Source organism: Dictyostelium purpureum (assembly GCF_000190715.1).
Source record: "Dictyostelium purpureum unplaced genomic scaffold DICPUscaffold_225, whole genome shotgun sequence".
Classification (NCBI taxonomy): Eukaryota; Evosea; class Eumycetozoa; order Dictyosteliales; family Dictyosteliaceae; genus Dictyostelium; species Dictyostelium purpureum.
The window spans coordinates 1-16,869 of NW_003519561.1; the positions used below are offsets into that span (position 1 = coordinate 1).

The 16,869-nt window shown below is 23.5% G+C and overlaps 9 protein-coding genes across 9 annotated transcripts in view; 5 read left to right on the forward strand and 4 right to left on the reverse strand.

Annotated features, from left to right (window-relative positions):
* Positions 1-1,004: 1,004 nt before the first annotated feature.
* Positions 1,005-3,208, forward strand: DICPUDRAFT_88959 (uncharacterized protein; the record flags this gene model as incomplete). Its single annotated transcript, XM_003290436.1, has 4 exons — positions 1,005-1,422; positions 1,609-1,810; positions 1,988-2,628; positions 2,718-3,208. The coding sequence occupies 4 exons, from the start codon at positions 1,005-1,007 to the stop codon at positions 3,206-3,208; spliced, it is 1,752 nt and encodes a 583-aa protein (XP_003290484.1).
* Positions 3,209-5,125: 1,917 nt separating this feature from the next.
* On the reverse strand, positions 5,126-6,318 carry DICPUDRAFT_155008 (uncharacterized protein; the record flags this gene model as incomplete). Its single annotated transcript, XM_003290451.1, has 2 exons — positions 5,126-5,635; positions 5,731-6,318. 2 exons carry the CDS (start codon positions 6,316-6,318, stop codon positions 5,126-5,128), a joined length of 1,098 nt encoding a protein of 365 aa, XP_003290499.1.
* Positions 6,319-6,541: 223 nt separating this feature from the next.
* Positions 6,542-10,314, forward strand: DICPUDRAFT_98705 (uncharacterized protein; the record flags this gene model as incomplete). The annotated part of the gene is made up of 3 exons (XM_003290437.1): positions 6,542-9,478; positions 9,560-10,055; positions 10,133-10,314. The coding sequence occupies 3 exons, from the start codon at positions 6,542-6,544 to the stop codon at positions 10,312-10,314; spliced, it is 3,615 nt and encodes a 1,204-aa protein (XP_003290485.1).
* Positions 10,315-10,479: 165 nt separating this feature from the next.
* On the forward strand, positions 10,480-10,836 carry DICPUDRAFT_37434 (uncharacterized protein; the record flags this gene model as incomplete). The annotated part of the gene is made up of 1 exon (XM_003290438.1): positions 10,480-10,836. The coding sequence occupies one exon, from the start codon at positions 10,480-10,482 to the stop codon at positions 10,834-10,836; it is 357 nt and encodes a 118-aa protein (XP_003290486.1).
* An 85-nt stretch (positions 10,837-10,921) lies between these two features.
* Positions 10,922-12,598, reverse strand: DICPUDRAFT_81217 (uncharacterized protein; the record flags this gene model as incomplete). The annotated part of the gene is made up of 3 exons (XM_003290452.1): positions 10,922-11,674; positions 11,757-12,506; positions 12,593-12,598. The coding sequence occupies 3 exons, from the start codon at positions 12,596-12,598 to the stop codon at positions 10,922-10,924; spliced, it is 1,509 nt and encodes a 502-aa protein (XP_003290500.1).
* Positions 12,599-13,114: 516 nt separating this feature from the next.
* On the forward strand, positions 13,115-13,573 carry DICPUDRAFT_81218 (uncharacterized protein; the record flags this gene model as incomplete). The annotated part of the gene is made up of 1 exon (XM_003290439.1): positions 13,115-13,573. The coding sequence occupies one exon, from the start codon at positions 13,115-13,117 to the stop codon at positions 13,571-13,573; it is 459 nt and encodes a 152-aa protein (XP_003290487.1).
* Positions 13,574-13,670: 97 nt separating this feature from the next.
* Positions 13,671-14,331, reverse strand: DICPUDRAFT_155013 (uncharacterized protein; the record flags this gene model as incomplete). Its single annotated transcript, XM_003290453.1, has 2 exons — positions 13,671-13,858; positions 13,923-14,331. The coding sequence occupies 2 exons, from the start codon at positions 14,329-14,331 to the stop codon at positions 13,671-13,673; spliced, it is 597 nt and encodes a 198-aa protein (XP_003290501.1).
* Positions 14,332-15,131: 800 nt separating this feature from the next.
* Positions 15,132-16,174, forward strand: DICPUDRAFT_92493 (40S ribosomal protein S7). Its single transcript, XM_003290440.1, has 2 exons — positions 15,132-15,193; positions 15,554-16,174. The coding sequence occupies exon 2, from the start codon at positions 15,559-15,561 to the stop codon at positions 16,141-16,143; it is 585 nt and encodes a 194-aa protein (XP_003290488.1). The 5' UTR covers positions 15,132-15,193; positions 15,554-15,558; the 3' UTR covers positions 16,144-16,174.
* Positions 16,175-16,310: 136 nt separating this feature from the next.
* The window catches only part of DICPUDRAFT_98707 (uncharacterized protein), a 1,531-nt gene continuing 972 nt past the window's right edge, over positions 16,311-16,869 (reverse strand). The window contains exon 4 of the mRNA XM_003290454.1: positions 16,311-16,717. Coding sequence (XP_003290502.1) covers positions 16,435-16,717 — 283 coding nt within the window. The 3' untranslated portion in view covers positions 16,311-16,434. The remainder of the gene's footprint in view (positions 16,718-16,869) is intronic.

Here is a 16,869-nt window from a genome sequence, read left to right on the forward strand (position 1 = left end):
GAATCGATACATTTTTTTTTTTTTTTTTTTTTTTTTTTTAATTAATTAATTTTTGTGTGTTTTAAAAATATATTTTTTTTTAAAAGCGGGTTAAGTTCACCCACTTTATTTTTAGTTTTTTTTTTAACCACAAAATTTATTTTATTTTTAAAAATTATTTCTTTTAAAAATATTTATTTTTAAATTATTTATATAATTGTTTATTATCGATACCTAAAATATAAAATAAAAAAATATCTTTGTGTGTTTATTTTTTCCATTAACCACAATCATCTTAATACATTAATTTTTTTTTTGTGGTGATTTTATAAATAGTGGTATTGAAAGCATAAAGTGTGGGTGTGTGCGTGCGAATTTGTTTGTTAAAATAAATCACATTTTTTAAAGTTCAATATTATTTTATATCACCAATAATCAATAAACACAATACTCACATAAAACCAACATTTCTTTTGTCATAGCTACTAAAAATAATATTGTTTTGATTAGTTTATAATAATTTTAATTTTCTGAATGATAAAGATATAATAAAAATAATTCTGTGTGTGTGTTTATTTTTAATTTCAATCAAAATATTTTTATCACAATTACTACTATTACTTCCACAATCATCTATAATTATTTCTATGTGAAATAACCGTCATAATACTCTTTTTTTTTTAAAATAATTTTTAAAATAAAAACACCACAATTTTTCATTTTTTAATTTGATTTTCATTTTTATTGTAAAATAATAATAACATATAAATAATAAAAAATAACTTAATAAATTATTTTTTATTTGTAAAATAATATTTGTAATACTACTACTACCATCACTACTACTATATTTGTAAAATTATAATTAATTTAATTAATTTTAAAATTTAAATATTAATTTTTTTTTTTTTTTTTTTTAGAAAAATAGTTCCACTTGTAAAATAAATAAATAAAATTGTAATTTTAAAACCCTATTAAAACGATACTTAAAAAAAAGAACATATACAAATATAAATAAATAAAAAATGGCAACAACATTATTTTCATTGTTCGATTTGTTAGCATCAAGATTCAGAAATGAAAATGAAGAAGGCGGCGAAGGTGGCGAAGAAGGTGAAAATTCAAGCGCTTTATCAATTCAAATTTCAGATAGTGAGCCACACTCACAACCAAGATCAAGATCTCATACAGAGGTCTCAAGAAATTCTAATATACCTATAAGACCACAAAGATCACCAGTTCCAACAAGACAAAATAGATCACATACAACTGTATTAGTTGGTGATGGTACAAATTTACCACCAACAGACTCAAATTTTTTAGGTGCAAACCCACCCATTTCAAGACAACAAAGAAGATCATCTCAATTACGTCCACAAACTAGCAGAGATCCAAATCAAAGAAGATCCGTCCAATTACGTCCACAGGCTAGTAGAGATCCTAGTTTAACCAATTTACCACCAGTTCAAAAACCAGAAACCACTACTACAACCACTACATCATCAACAACTGAACCAACAACCAATACAGAAATAACAACCAATGATATCCCAACACTAGCAATCAATGATTTACCAAAACCACCAGCTATTATAATTTCAACCGATGAAAATAATAATGAAAAATTAGATAACAATGTAAATAATAATAATAATGATATAAATAAAATTGATGATAGTACACCTAATGGACCATCACCAATACCAAATTTCAATGCATCAAATGATCTAGTTCATTCAGCATATCAAACAGGCACTATTTTAAATACCCCATCAATTATTGTTGGAGATTCACAAGATCAAATGAATAAAAACGAAAACGATATGGAAGAGTACTATGAAGAGGATGAAGGGATTTCAAGATGATTATGGCTATGAAGAGGGTGAAGGAGATGGAAAAACACCAGGAGATGACATTGAACAACCAATCGAAGCATTTGAGAGGAAAAAAAGAATCACGAACCATTCAGCCACAAAATTTTATTAAAGGATTGTGTTATTTTATGAAGATCTTCTTTTGACATGGTCATTCAGCTATGCTATCGGTATGTTGTGAATCTACTGGTTGTCGTTTTATCGGATACCCCATCATCAACATGGCCACATGGGCAATCATCACCATTCAATCAGTCGTACGTTTTAAATACTCTTTATGATGTCCCATACTTTTTATTATTAACATTTTTTGGGTTCAGAATGACAATTGTTCCATTATTTATATGTTTGGGAGCCTCTGCTGGTGCGTCAGCATGGGCAATTTTTAACACTGTACACGAAGTACTCGATCAAACCCTATCGCTTTTACCATCATATGGATTTTTCGTCATTGCTCTTGTTGCTTCATCTCATTATATGGGAAGAAAAATAAACAATCCTAAATTCAGACATCTTTTTATGGGTCAATTCGTTTTAGCCGCTATTATTTTAGTTATCTACGATTTCTTATTATTGCCATGGTACACCAAAACAAACTCTATCAATAAATCAGTTGTACGTATTTTAATTCATCCAGGTCTCTGCGCCACCGGTTTGTTTATTGCCCGTTCATGTTCATCACGTATCAAACCTTTGATTCCTGGCACAAACGTTTTTCCAGTATTAATTTTCATGTGGTTTTCAACATATTATGGTAGATTTTTTAATTCTAATAGTAAGTGTTTAAATACTTATAAAAAATATAATTAAAAAAATGCATAAAACAATTATATTAATAAAAAAATAAAATTTTTTTTATTTTAGTGTCTTTATTATTCATGTCTGGTACTATGGCAATTGTAAGTTTAACAGAGTTGGTTTGGAGAACTACTTTGAGACCAAGAGACAAGAAAATTATGAATGCCATTTGTGGTTTTTGCTTCAAAAAAGAATTAAAACATACCAAAGATTTTGACAAGATTTACAGAGATTTCCTTAGACATGAACAACTTTATGAAAATACTTCAATTTTAACTTCATGTATGGTCTATGTTGCTTTCTATAATGTATTTGATAAAAAGAATTTAGATTACACAATTTTATTTGCAAGTATGGGAATTCAATTTAGTTTTGAATGGATCACCGATATTATTTCAATGTACATCGAAACTAGAGTCTACAGAATAGAGGCATTACATTGGAACAACCCACCAAAATATTTTTATTTTATGTTGGTCTATACATTTTTCCTTGGTATGTCTTATTCAACTTCTAGAATTATTTTATTGGGTGAAGATAGATGGTTTAATCACTAAAAAAAGAAACAAAAAAAAATAAATAAAAAATGATAAAAAAAAATTAATTTTTTTTTTTTTAAATTAAAAAAAAGCTATAGTATTATCATTAAATATAAAACTTTTGTTAATATTAAATATTTATGGAAAAAAAATAAATAAGACAAAAAAAGAAATAATTATAGTTTTTAAAAAAAATAAATTTTATTTTTTTATTAGTTTTGGAGGGATAAAGGTTTCTTTTGTTTTTTGAAAGTTGATAAAATAAATAAATAAATAAATAATAAATAAATAAAAATAAAGTATTATTAAATCAATAAATAAAATATTTAGGGGAATATTTTTATACAATATTGATTTTATAGAATGATTTTAATACTATTGATGAACTTTTTTTGGTTGTTATATTATCATTATAATTGTTATTTATTATATTTTCATTGTATATATTATTGTTGTTGAGATTGTTTTTTGATAAATTAAAGCTTTTAATTAAATTATCTAAAATTAAAATAATAATAAAAAATAATTAATACATTTATATAAGTTGAAATTTTTATAAATAATTCTTACTTAAAATCATTTTTGAAATTGTACTATATTGTTTTTTATTAAACTTTTTTTTTGGTTTTATTATTTGTTTAATTAATGAATTGTTGAATTAATGAATTAATAAAAAAAAAAAAAATTATTTAAATATTTTTTTGTTAAATAACTTTCTTTTTTTTTCTTTAATTTAATTTTATTTTAATATATAAAATCATCATTGTTATTTGAATTATTAATTTTCACACTATTGTGTTGCTGGTATTGTTGTTGTTGATTTATATCCAAACAGTAATTAAATACTATACAATTTCCATAAAGGTAAGAATTGTACTCAGAATTACAGAACAAAATTTTAAACACCAACACACAAAAAATTTCCCACACACATTTTATTTTATTTTTTTGTTTATCCCATTATTAATATCCTATTTATATTTCTTTGTGTTATTATTATGTAGTACTATAATAAAAGGTTAAGATATATATAAATTAATATTTCTATTTTAATAAATCGTATAAATTTAAAAAAAAAAAAAAAAATTTTAAAATAAAAACATACCCCACACCCCACACACAAAATAAAACAACAAACAAATTTGAACCCATATATAAATACACTTCTCTCTTTTATGTATAAATATCTATTTATTTTTAAAATAAAAAAATCATATATAAATATAGAAATTAATTAATTGATAGGTTTTTTTATATATATTTAAAGAAAGATTTAAGTTTTAAAGAGTTAGTTTGTGTTTAATACCTTTTTTTTTTTCGTTAAGATCTATCATATGTTTTAATCAAGATTGTATTAATAATTTAGATATATATATAAATATTTTAAAATTTCATTTTCGTACAACCCAATTCTATTTTTTTTTTTTCAATTATCTGTACATTAATTATTTGTGTGTTTTTTAAAATAAAAATAATTTTTAAAAATAAAATAACTATTTGTTATTTATTATAGATTAAAAAAATAAAAATTACATAATATATTAAAAAAAAAAAAAACAAATATTATTTTTATTTTTAAGATCATATATCTTTTTTTTAAGATATAATGTTTTTATTAATGACCAATGGTATATTGCTATTTTTAAACAAGCTTATCACTTACCATCAATTAACCATTATTTAAATAATTACCATATTTATATAATTAATTATTAAGTGGAAAATATAAATATGGTTTTTATTTATTATATTATTTTTAAAAATTACCCCATTTAGTTTTTATTTTATTTATTTTTAAAAATTACAATAAAGCACCCCCATCCTCAGGGGTGAGTGTCCCGATAGCAATACATTTTTTAAGTTTATTTTATTTAGAGATTATTATTATTATTATTTATTATAATTATTTATTATTATTATTATTTATTATTATTATTATTCTTCTTCTTTACTAATATATTCTTCCCATTTCTTTAAACGTATTTCTTTATCTTCATCTGTTTCGTCAACATGATAGTTTGTAAAGCCATCATAAAAATCTGCAGATAGTTTTCTACCACCAAAAAATCTGCCATCCATTAAAGCTACACAAGATTCAGCCGATTCAAACTCTTTAAACTTTACAGATACTACACCATCGGGATTGTATTCAAATATATGAATGGATGAAATTTCGCCACATTTGGCACAACCATGGGTTTCATCTTCTAAATCTGCTTGGAGCGAATTGAAAAAGTTTGGGTCTTCCCATGCTTCTGATGGTGAAAATAGGTTCTTTATTATAACTGTTTTGCTTTCAGAATCAGCCCAACCATATTTTAACTCGTTTTCATATTCTGATCTTTTATCTTGACCGCTTTTTTTTTGTTTTTTCTTTTTATTGTTGCTATTATTGTTACTGTTTTGTGTTGCATTATTAACTGATAATGATTCTTCTAAAGTTGCCTAAAAAAAATGAAAGGGTTAGTTAGTAAACATGTGGGTATTTGTAATATAATATCTGTGGTTACAAAAATAAAAATAGGGGGATTTATACATACTTTTCTTAATTTTATTGGATGATTGGGCACAATTTCAGTATCATCATATTGAAGGATGGCAATGGGTATTGATTCTTTACGTTCGAATGATACAAGTGCATTTCCAGTGAATAGATTATTTTCGTCAACATATAGATTTATAATTGGTCTACCGTATTCATTTTTCTTTACAAATCCACATTTCTTTAAATATTTATTGATTTCTTCTTCTCTAACTGAACCGTCAATAGGTAAACCTGATATATATAGTTCTGATATATTCTCTTCCAGCTCTTGATTCTTATCTCTCTTTTTTTCACTCTTTTTATAAATGGATTGTTGTGATTCTACCATCTCTTTAGTGATTTCGGGATACCATTGCTTATTAATTTCGTCATAAATAAAATATATTTTTTCTTTTTCTGAAAAATATGACCATTGATTATTTTTATTTTTGAAAACTTTATTTTCGGTATTATTGTTATTACTATCACTATCTGGTTTTGGTTCTAATATTTTATTTTCATTATTATTATTATCATCTTTAGTTTCTGAATTATTGGTTTTACTTATTTCTGTATTATTGTTTTTTTCTATATTTGAACTCATTTTTAAAAAATAAGTATAGTTTTTTTTTTAATATAATATGCAAGTTCAACAAATTATTTGTAAATTGTATTAAAAAGGAATTTAAAAATATTTTATTAAAAATAAAAAAAAAAAAAAAAACAAAAATTAAAAAAAATTAAAAAAAAATTAAAAAATGTAAAAAATCATTTAATTTTTTTTTTTTTTTTTTAAAATTTCTTCAATACCCCCAACTTTCCAATTTATGTTTTCTAAAAATTCACAAAATGTTACAGTTAAATCATCAATACAAAAGAAATATCAAAATGAAACTGGTGTAAAATATAGATTTGATAGAAACCAATATGCAGAATCAATTTTATTACCACAAATAACATATAATAATAATTGTAATAATGAAAAATACTTTAAAGATATAATCAAAAAAGAAATTAAACCAATTCTCCTATCACTATCATTTTTAATAAAAAACTATAAAGAAAAACAACAACAGCAACCAGATGATCAATTAATTCTATATTCAGAAATCAATAGTTTAAATAATTTAACTAAAAAATGTAGCGAATTATTTAATAATTTAATAAACCAGTACAACAATGAATATTTAATAATAAAATCAATGTTCAAATATATAGTTTGTAAATCATTATTTAAAAAAACAACTTTGTATAATAAGGATAGTTTTAGTAAATTAAAGCCACATTCAAATATCAACTTTCCATCAGATTGGAGTAGTATAGAATTTAAACAAAATAGCGACTATCACTTCATCCTTCCATTAAATTGCTTTTTATACTTTATTGAAAAGTTAGATTTATCCAATAACTTTACAGAGTTGTTAATAATAAACTATAAAAGTGACAGTAATAATAATAACCATGATAACAATAGTACCCTCATATTAGTAAATCCTTTCGACCAATTTATAAAATCAATTAAAATCAAAACCTCCACTAATGGGATTAATATAGGTTTAATGAATACTTTATTCAGTTTAATATTTACAAACAACAATAATAGTGAAATAATAAACAATATAAATAATAAAGTAATAATATTAGAATTTTTTATTGACTCAATTTTAAATGATGGCATCGATATTATAAAATCAACACCCAATATTAAATCATTTCAATTTCAATTTACAATCAGCTATTTGAATACACTAGTTGAACTATCGGATATCACCATCTCCACTCCCAACCCCACCATCACAGATAAATTAATTTTTTTTTTAGAATCATTTTATAATATAATATTTATCAAATGGGAAAAAAAAATATTTGAATTATATCCACTCAAGCTATTTCATAGTAGACTATTTAAACTTCACACAATATTAAATAATAATAAATTTCAAAATGGTTTAATTGGTATTTTAAATTTTAGCTTATATTCCCTAGTTAATAAAGATCAAAATAATAATACAGATAATAATACAGATAATAATTATCAAATAGAAGAAATAAATACCGAAACTAAAGATATTAATAATAATTTTAAAATTTTCAACTATTACAATTTTTTACACTATTTTAATAATAACGACTCCAATAAAGATATATACTATCTATATGGTAAAATTTTAATAATACTTAGAAGATATTTAGACAACTTACAAAAAGATATCTCTTTAGAAAACCTTAAACAAATCAAACAACCATTAAATTTAATAATATCTATACCGTTTCACTTAAATAAAATTAAATTATTAAATAATCAAATCGAAAACTATTTCATGATATGGTTCCAAGAACTACTACCAATCGCTATAAAAGTATTTGACAGCAACTACACTATTTCAACATCTTCATCCACCTCCTCTACACTCTTTTTAGAAGAAATTAAAAACTTAATATATATAATGATTTACATTTCAAAATTTTATAAAACCAAACTTAATCTCTTAAACTATAATCAAGTATCAACCTATTTGGTGCATTGGTTTTTATCATCTAGCTTACCAAACTTATCAACTCAGTTCTTAAGAGATTTAAATCATCAAATCGTAGACATTGGCTCTGATATAATACAACAAATTAAAGAAACTGATAAATCATCATCACCACAATCAATTCAGTCACTATTAAATAAATCATTAAACCAATTAACTTTGAATATAAACCAACAGCAACACGCCCAAGCACAAGAAAACGAAGAAACCAATGAACAAAAACCAACTCAAGAAGAACCAATCACAGCAGATTCAACCGAAAATGAATTAAAAATTTTAGAAAATTTAAAACTTATATCATTCTTAGATTTACCATTATTATTAAATAGAGTTTTAAAATCAATTTTAAAAAACAAAGGTCAATCTAAATTTTTTATAGAACTATTATTTAACAAATTATATATATCAACCGAAAGTATATTTGATTCTATCTTGGAACTTTTCTTGCCAAACAATGAAATGGTTGGAGGTGCAACTTTATTTTCAAATGACTCAACCATTTTTAATTTTAAATCATTTTTCAACTTTATTTTAAATCATATAGATAATAATAACATCAATAGCAATAATAGTATAGATAATAATATTATAATATATAGCTATTTAAATTATTTAAAAAATTTAAATATTATCTTTGTCAAATTCATAACCCCATTTCTAAAAACCTTTAAAAAAAATTCAGACGAACCAAATCAACTACATTTATTTTTTGAAATTTTAACAATTTATTTAAATCAACTAAGCAATATCCACCCAACCACATTAAATAATAATCCTATTAACAACGAAGTTAATAACCAAAAACTATTACTCAGAGATTTCTTTTTAGATTTTTTAGAAACTATAAACTATCAATTTATAAATAATAAACATACTCAAAACTCTCCAATATTTTTAGAACTATTTTATAATTTAATAGAAAACTTAATAAACTATTTAAATAATAATAATAATAATAATATTATAGATTTAGAAACAATTTTAAAAAATATTAAATTTTTCAATCTTGACTGGAAATTACAATTTAGAATTTATAATTTGTTAAACAGCAGTATTGACAACGACAACAATCTATTTTCAAATTTAAGTTTAAATAAACTATTATCATTAGAGTCGATTTGGGATAATAACGATAGCAATAGCATAAATAACAAAGTAATAGAACTATTTCAAATTTCGAATTTATTCGAAATCTGTTTTGTTTCCGAAAACTATTTAAATCAAATTGTAAGTAACTGTAATATTTATACATTTCCCCAAAATCACCCTTTTTTTTAAATTTTAACACTAACTTTTTTTTTTCTATAGATCAAAAGTTTACTTGTAAATAATGATAAAAGCAATAATATTTTATTTACAAAAAACAAATATAAATTTAAAAAACTAATTTTAATTTATTTAGTAAATAAATTACCAAATTCACCAAGCTACTACTACAAATATTTAATTAATAACATTTTACCAGTTTTAATAAAAAATAATTTAATCGATACTCAAATAGAACCAAAGGAAAATGATTCACAAGAAAAATCAATGTTTTTATATCAACTTTTAAAAAACTTTTTGAAATTTAATAGCTTTACAATTAATCAAGATCAAGAATTAAACTCTATCATTCAAATAATTTATTTCTTAAAACAAATATCAATTTTATATCAAGATTTATTTATAAACGATAATGAAAGTAAAAACTTTGGTCAAGAGGAATTGCTATATAATTTAAAAATAATTTTAAAATCTATTAAAATTTTATTAACTTTCAATTATTTCAAACAATTTGAATTATTTTTCATTATATCATTAAGTAAGTTTATTTAGTATATATATAATAGAAAAAAATAAAGTTATTAATATTTTAATTATTTTTTTTTTATAATATAGGCTTAATCAATATCTATGAAAATAAAAAAGAAGAAAATAAAGAAAAAACTAAAATTTTGATGGAAAATTGCAGAAACACACTGACCCGTGCTTTAAATTTACTTAAGGATAAAAAACTAGAAAACGAAGACAATCAAATTATAAATGATAAACTAAACACTTTATTAAATAAACTAAAATAATTTTTTTTTTTTTTTTATAAATTATTTTTTATTTTAATTTTTTATAATATTCATTTTTATTAAAAATTTATATTTAATTTAATTTTTTAATTATTTTAATTTTATATTATTGTTTAAAAAAAAAAAAAAATTTTATAATTATTTTTAAAAAACAAATTGAAAGTTATGTCTGAAAGAAAAAAAGTCACCAAATTAATAACACCAACAGCAAAAAAAAATGTCAAATACATAGAAAGTTGGAAGGGTTACGAACACCTCAAAGAAAAATTAATCAAAGCTTCGAATGACTATGTTGATGCTTCGGATGTTGTCTACAGGTTATGTGGTGGTGAAAAATTAATACACAATACAATAGCTGCTATGAATGGAAATATTAGTAATATCAAACCTGATGATGTACAACCATCGATAGATGCAGCTCAAAAATTGACCGAGCTTTCAAATTTATGCGCAATATTAATTCACAAACATTATATTTCACCAACTCTTGTTAACGATATTAAAAATAGTATAATTGAATAAATAAAATTTAAAATGTACACCATAATTTTTTTAATATTGTGATTATAGGTCTTTATTATTTTTTATTATAATATATTTATACATTTTAAAGTGATGCACTTATGACAACAGTTTTGGTTTCAGTCCACATTTGTAATGAATATTCGGAAACGTCACGACCTTTACCTGAAGATTTAAGTCCACCCCATGGAATGGCTGGATCAATAATATTAAAAGAGTTAACCCAAACCAAGCCTGAACGTACTCTATCGGAAACGATAATGGCCTTATTAATGTCTTTTGTGAATACAGAACCAACCAAACCATATTCTGAATTATTGGCACGATCGATAACCTCTTGGGTGGTATCAAATTTCATCACAGCCATAACTGGACCAAAGATTTCCTCTCTTGCGATTGTCATTGAATCAGTGACATCAGCAAAAACTGTTGGTTCAATATAGTAACCCTTGTCTCTCCAACGTTGGCCACCACATACTATACGAGCACCTTCCTTTTTACCAAGTTCAATATATTTCATTACTGATTCAAATTGTGCACGATTAACTTGTGGGCCTTGATGTGTTGTCATTTCCAATGGATCACCCAAGATACGACTTGCTACCATTAATTTCATTTTTTCTAAAAATTTATCATAAATTGATGATTGAACATAAATACGCGATGCTGCTGAACAACATTGACCTGCATTCCAAAATAATGCATGATATGAATTTGTAACTGCTAAATCCAAATTTTCACAATCTTCAAAAATAACAATTGGAGATTTGCCACCCAATTCTAATGATACATGCTTCATATTACTATTAATTGCTGATGTTTGAACCATTTTACCAACCTAGTATTTAGTATATATAATAATTACCTATATTAGTACTAAAAATGAATATGGAATATTAAATATAAAATATAAATAATACCTTTGTACTGCCAGTAAAACCAATTTTATCAATCAACATATGTGATGATAATGCTTCGCCAACAACTTGCCCAGTACCACAAACTACATTTACAACACCTGGTGGAAAACCAACCTCTTTGATAATTTTGGCCAAATAAAATGTTGATAGTGGAGTAAATTCGGATGGTTTAATAATAACTGTATTACCAGCAGCTAAAGCAGGAGCAAGTTTAAAAGTCAATAATTGCAATGGGAAATTCCATGGTAACACCAAAGCACAAACCCCTATTGGTACTTGTTTAGTATAAGCTAAAATTTGTTGATTAGGGGAATCGGATGAATGAGAAACTACAGGTATAGTCTTTCCACCAATTTTATCAGCCCAACCAGCAAAATAACGGAATGTATTTATAACTTGTTTCAAATCATATGGTAATGATTCACCAATTGGTTTACCAACATTAATGGACTCTATAGCGGCCAATACTTCTCTATATTCATTTTCTATTTTATCTGCTAACTTGTAAATTAATTTTCCACGTTCCATTGGAGGCATGGTTGACCAATCACCTTTGTTAAAAGCTCTTCTGGATGACTCTACTGCTTTATCAACATCGGCTTTTCCTGCAAGTCCTATAAACCCCAAGCATTCCTCATTTACTGGATTGATAATTTGAAAGTTATCATTACAATCTATTGAATCATGCCACTCATTATCAATAAAAATTTTGGTGGGTACTGAAATTTCTGAGTTTTTATATTTTAAATTCTAATTATATATTAATAAAAAAAAAATTATTAGAATTGTGTGTAAATAAAAAAAAATAAAAAAATAATAATATTTATTGTTATTACAATCATTTTCTTTTTTGAAATTAAATTTAATTTGTAAAAAAAAAAAAAATTCCATAAAAAAAAAAATTAATTAAAAAAAAAAATTAATTAAAAAAAAAAAAAAATTAAGAGATTCGTCAAAAAATATATTTTTTTTTTTTTCTTTTCAAAATATTTTATTTTTTTATAATCCTAATTTTAATTTAAATTATTAAAATATTTAATTTCCAAATAAACCATACCAATAAACAAATAATATCTGTAAATATTTACACAATTTTTTTTTATTAATAATAATTATTTTAATAAAAAAAAATTTTAAAAAAAAAAAAGGAAAAAATTAATAAACTAAAAATTTTAAAAAATAATAATTATTTAAATAAACTTTATTATTTTAATAATATTAGTAAAATAAATAATCAGCAATATCACCGCCCAATATCAATAATAACTAATAATAATAATAACTTTAATTCAAGTGAAATTTTAGATAAAAAAGAACAAACAAATAAAAGATACTTTATAAATTTTAACAATAATAAAATGACAAAATTAAAAGTAGGAGATAAAGCACCAGAATTTACATGTCCAGATAAGGATGGTAACCAAGTTAGTCTAAGTCAATTCACTGGTCCAGTTGTATTATATTTCTACCCAAAAGATGAAACCTCTGTCTGCACTAAACAAGCATGTGAATTTAGAGATAAATATCAAGCATTTATCAGTGCCGGTGCAAATGTTATTGGTGTCAGTCAAGACGATGCCGCTAGTCATGCCAAATTTACATCCAAGTACTCATTACCATTCACATTATTAACTGATAAAGACGGAAAGTTAGCAAAAGAATATGGTGTCGGTAAAACTGCATTATTTTTACCAGGAAGAACAACATTTATCATTGACAAAGATCATAACATTGCCCATGTCCACTCAAGCTTATTAAATGCCTCATCACACATCGAAGAATCCCTTAAGGTTATTGAAAAATTAAAAAGCCAATAAATAGATAAATAAATAAATATTTTTTCTTTCTGATAGTATTTTAAATTTTATTAAAACTATTATCTTTTTAAATGATGACCCTGTTATTCGTAATGATTTAACATGTAACAATGTATGGGTATACAGAATACCAATTGTTTTGACAACCACCACCTAAATTTTCAGTTTCACATTCACCATTTCTATTGCATGTGTAAAGACTTGGTTCATTCTTTGTGCATGTGTATTTATTGTATGCTTCATTTTGGTCATCGAATGAATAGTTGTTGGTGTAGAATACTTTGTCTAAAATATATAAATAAATTAATATTATAAATGTTATTTAAATTGTAATAATATTTATACATACATGATGGGCCTAAACATTTAGTTCCTGATGATTCATAATAATAGTTGTATACGATAGCTTGGTTTGGAATAGTTGCATTTAAACTGATGGATGATAAGAGACCAGCAGTATATGGAATCTTGAAGGTATTACAACTATTAATATTGTAAGTAAACTCGATAGCATTACCAAAATCTAATGGAGTAGTACAATTTGGTAACCAATAGGATCTGACTACTTGTTTATCATTTGACAATACTAAATATAAACTATTATCACCAATTGTAAGGCATTCAGAAACTGGCAATTGATAACCAATACCAAACGACTCACTTTCGCTACATGAGTTTACATATGGTGTTATAGAAACCAATTGTGATTGGACATAATTTATTAAAACTGTTAAAACCAATAAAAGTAATAATTTCATTCTTTTTTTTATATTTCTTTATCTATTAATATTGTATTATTATTATTCTTATTATTTTATTATTATATAACTATAAATATTTATGGTTTGATTTAATAATAAAAAAAAAGAGTTTAAATAGTTATTTTAAATTTAGTAAAATTTATTTAAAAAAAAAGAAAATTTGATATTTTAAATAATATCCTGATTCTAAAAAAATCTTTGCATATTTTGATATCAACAATAAAAAATTATAATTTCTATTGTTCCATTAGAATTATTCTATTTTCGATATGATAAAATTTTAAATTTTTATCCAAAATATTTGATTTTTAAAAAGAAAAATCCAATATTATAAAAATAACAAAAATAAAAATAAAAAAAAAAAAAAGAAAATGAAAATAAAATAAAAAAAAAAAAATAAAAAAAATAAATAAAAAAAAAAGAAAATGCTTAAGACAAAAAAACAAAAAAATATACAAAAAACATTATACAAATAAAACAATATTATTTACTAAAACTCAAAATGAATTTATTTATTTTATTTTTTAAATTATTTTTTTTTATTTTTATTTTTTTTATTTTTTTAATTTTTTTTTTTATATAATTAAATAAATTTTTTTATATTTGAATGATTATTTAAATTATGAGTTTTTTTGTTTTAATAAATAATTCATCTTGTGATAATAATTTTCAAAAAAAAAAAGTTATTATGAAAAATAAAAAAATAAAAAATAAAAAAAGTTTTGTTATTTTTAAAAAAAAAATTTTTAAAAAAAAAAGTTTTTAAAAAATTTTAAAAATTTTGGTTTGAGTGTGCGCACATAAAATTTTTTTTGGCGATAACGAATCTTCCTCTAAGATTAGCTTTACACGACGATAGGTAAGAGAGATACTGGATATCAGAAAAAAAAAGAAAAAGGGATACAGGATACTATCTATTTAGATTATAGGGTTATCTTTGTCAAGTTGGATTAATGCAATATCAAATCAAAACAATTAAACCAACAACAATAATTAACATTATCTTTCAATTTTCAATATTTTTCACTTTTTATCTTTTTCAATCTATCATCAACTTTATTATTCCAACATAAAATATATCAATCTTTTATCAAATATCATTAATCTTTAAAACAAAGCTATGATCTATAAAAAAAATGGATAATCATCTCTTTTTTCTTCATCAATCCAATGAATTATAACTAATATCCAATTTTATCTATTTATATAATAATTATAGCAAAAATGACAAAATTAATCAAAAACAACGGTAAACCAGCCACTGAATTTGAAAACACTGTTGTTCAATCACTCGTTGATCTTGAAACCAACAACCAAGAATTAAAAGACTTAAAAGACTTAAACGTCTGCTCAGTCAAAGAAATTGAAGTTGCTGAAGGCAAAAAAGCTGTTGTCATCTTTGTTCCATTCCGTCAACTCAAAGCCTACAACAAAATCCAACAAAAATTAATCTGGGAAGTTGAAAAGAAACTCGGTGGTAAACAAGTTATGTTCATTGCTCAAAGACGTATCATCCGTAAACCAACCACCCAAAACAAAATCAAAATGCAAAAGAGACCAATCTCACGTACCATCAAAGCTGTCCATGATGCCATTCTTGACGATTTAGTCTTCCCAAATAACATTGTTGGTCGTCGTTTAAGATACAGACTCGATGGTTCAAAACTCCACAAAGTCTACTTAGATCGTAAAGAAATGACCTTAACTGAACATAAATTAGACTCATTCTCAGCCGTCTACCACAAATTAACTGGTAAAGAAGTCGTCTTCGAATTCACCCAACAAACCACTTCATCAGCTGATAACTAAATTAATAAATCATTTTTTTATTAAAAAAACAAAACAAAACTAAAATATATTTATTTTTATAATTACAGTAATGGTTCAGATTTTGTTTCATAGTTTAAATTTTTTATAGGATTTTTTTTTTTAATAATTATGACACAATGAACACAAAAATATATGTTGATAAAAATATAATTAATAAATTAAAAAAAAAAGGTTTTTTTATTTAAAATAATTAAAGAGTTTCTTTTTTTTTTTTCTTTTCTTTTTTTATACAGGTATTTTAAAAATGGGAGCGTGGTATTTGGAATGGATTTATTTTTTGCTGAATCTATCATTTAAAGTAACAGCCTTTTCATAACGTTGAACAATTCTATTTGGTTTTTTGGTAGTGGTTGAAGTTGTGGATCTAACTCCGCCTCTGGCAACACCAGATGGTCTAGCGGTTCTGGTAAGGTTAATTCTTGGTGCACCACCAATTCTTGTTTTTGGACGAGTTAATCCACCAATGGCTGGCTTTCTTGCAGAAACTTTAGTATTTTGGATTTGAATTTTAATTTTCTCTGGATTAATAGCAGTGGTTGGTCTAGTATTATTTCTAAAATAAATAAATTAGTATACTATTTATAATAGGATATTAAATCATAATTATTTAATATTTACCTTTTTTTGTGGGGAGGTAAAGTTTAAGGTTTTCTTAACTCTTGGTGATGAGAAGGGTTTTCATTTGAAAATCTTTGTTGTGTGTTG

What these genes read in the sequence shown, in the direction of transcription:
- DICPUDRAFT_92493 (XM_003290440.1), top strand. Translation starts at nt 15,559, where the DNA reads ATGACAAAATTAATCAAAAACAACGGTAAACCAGCCACTGAATTTGAA.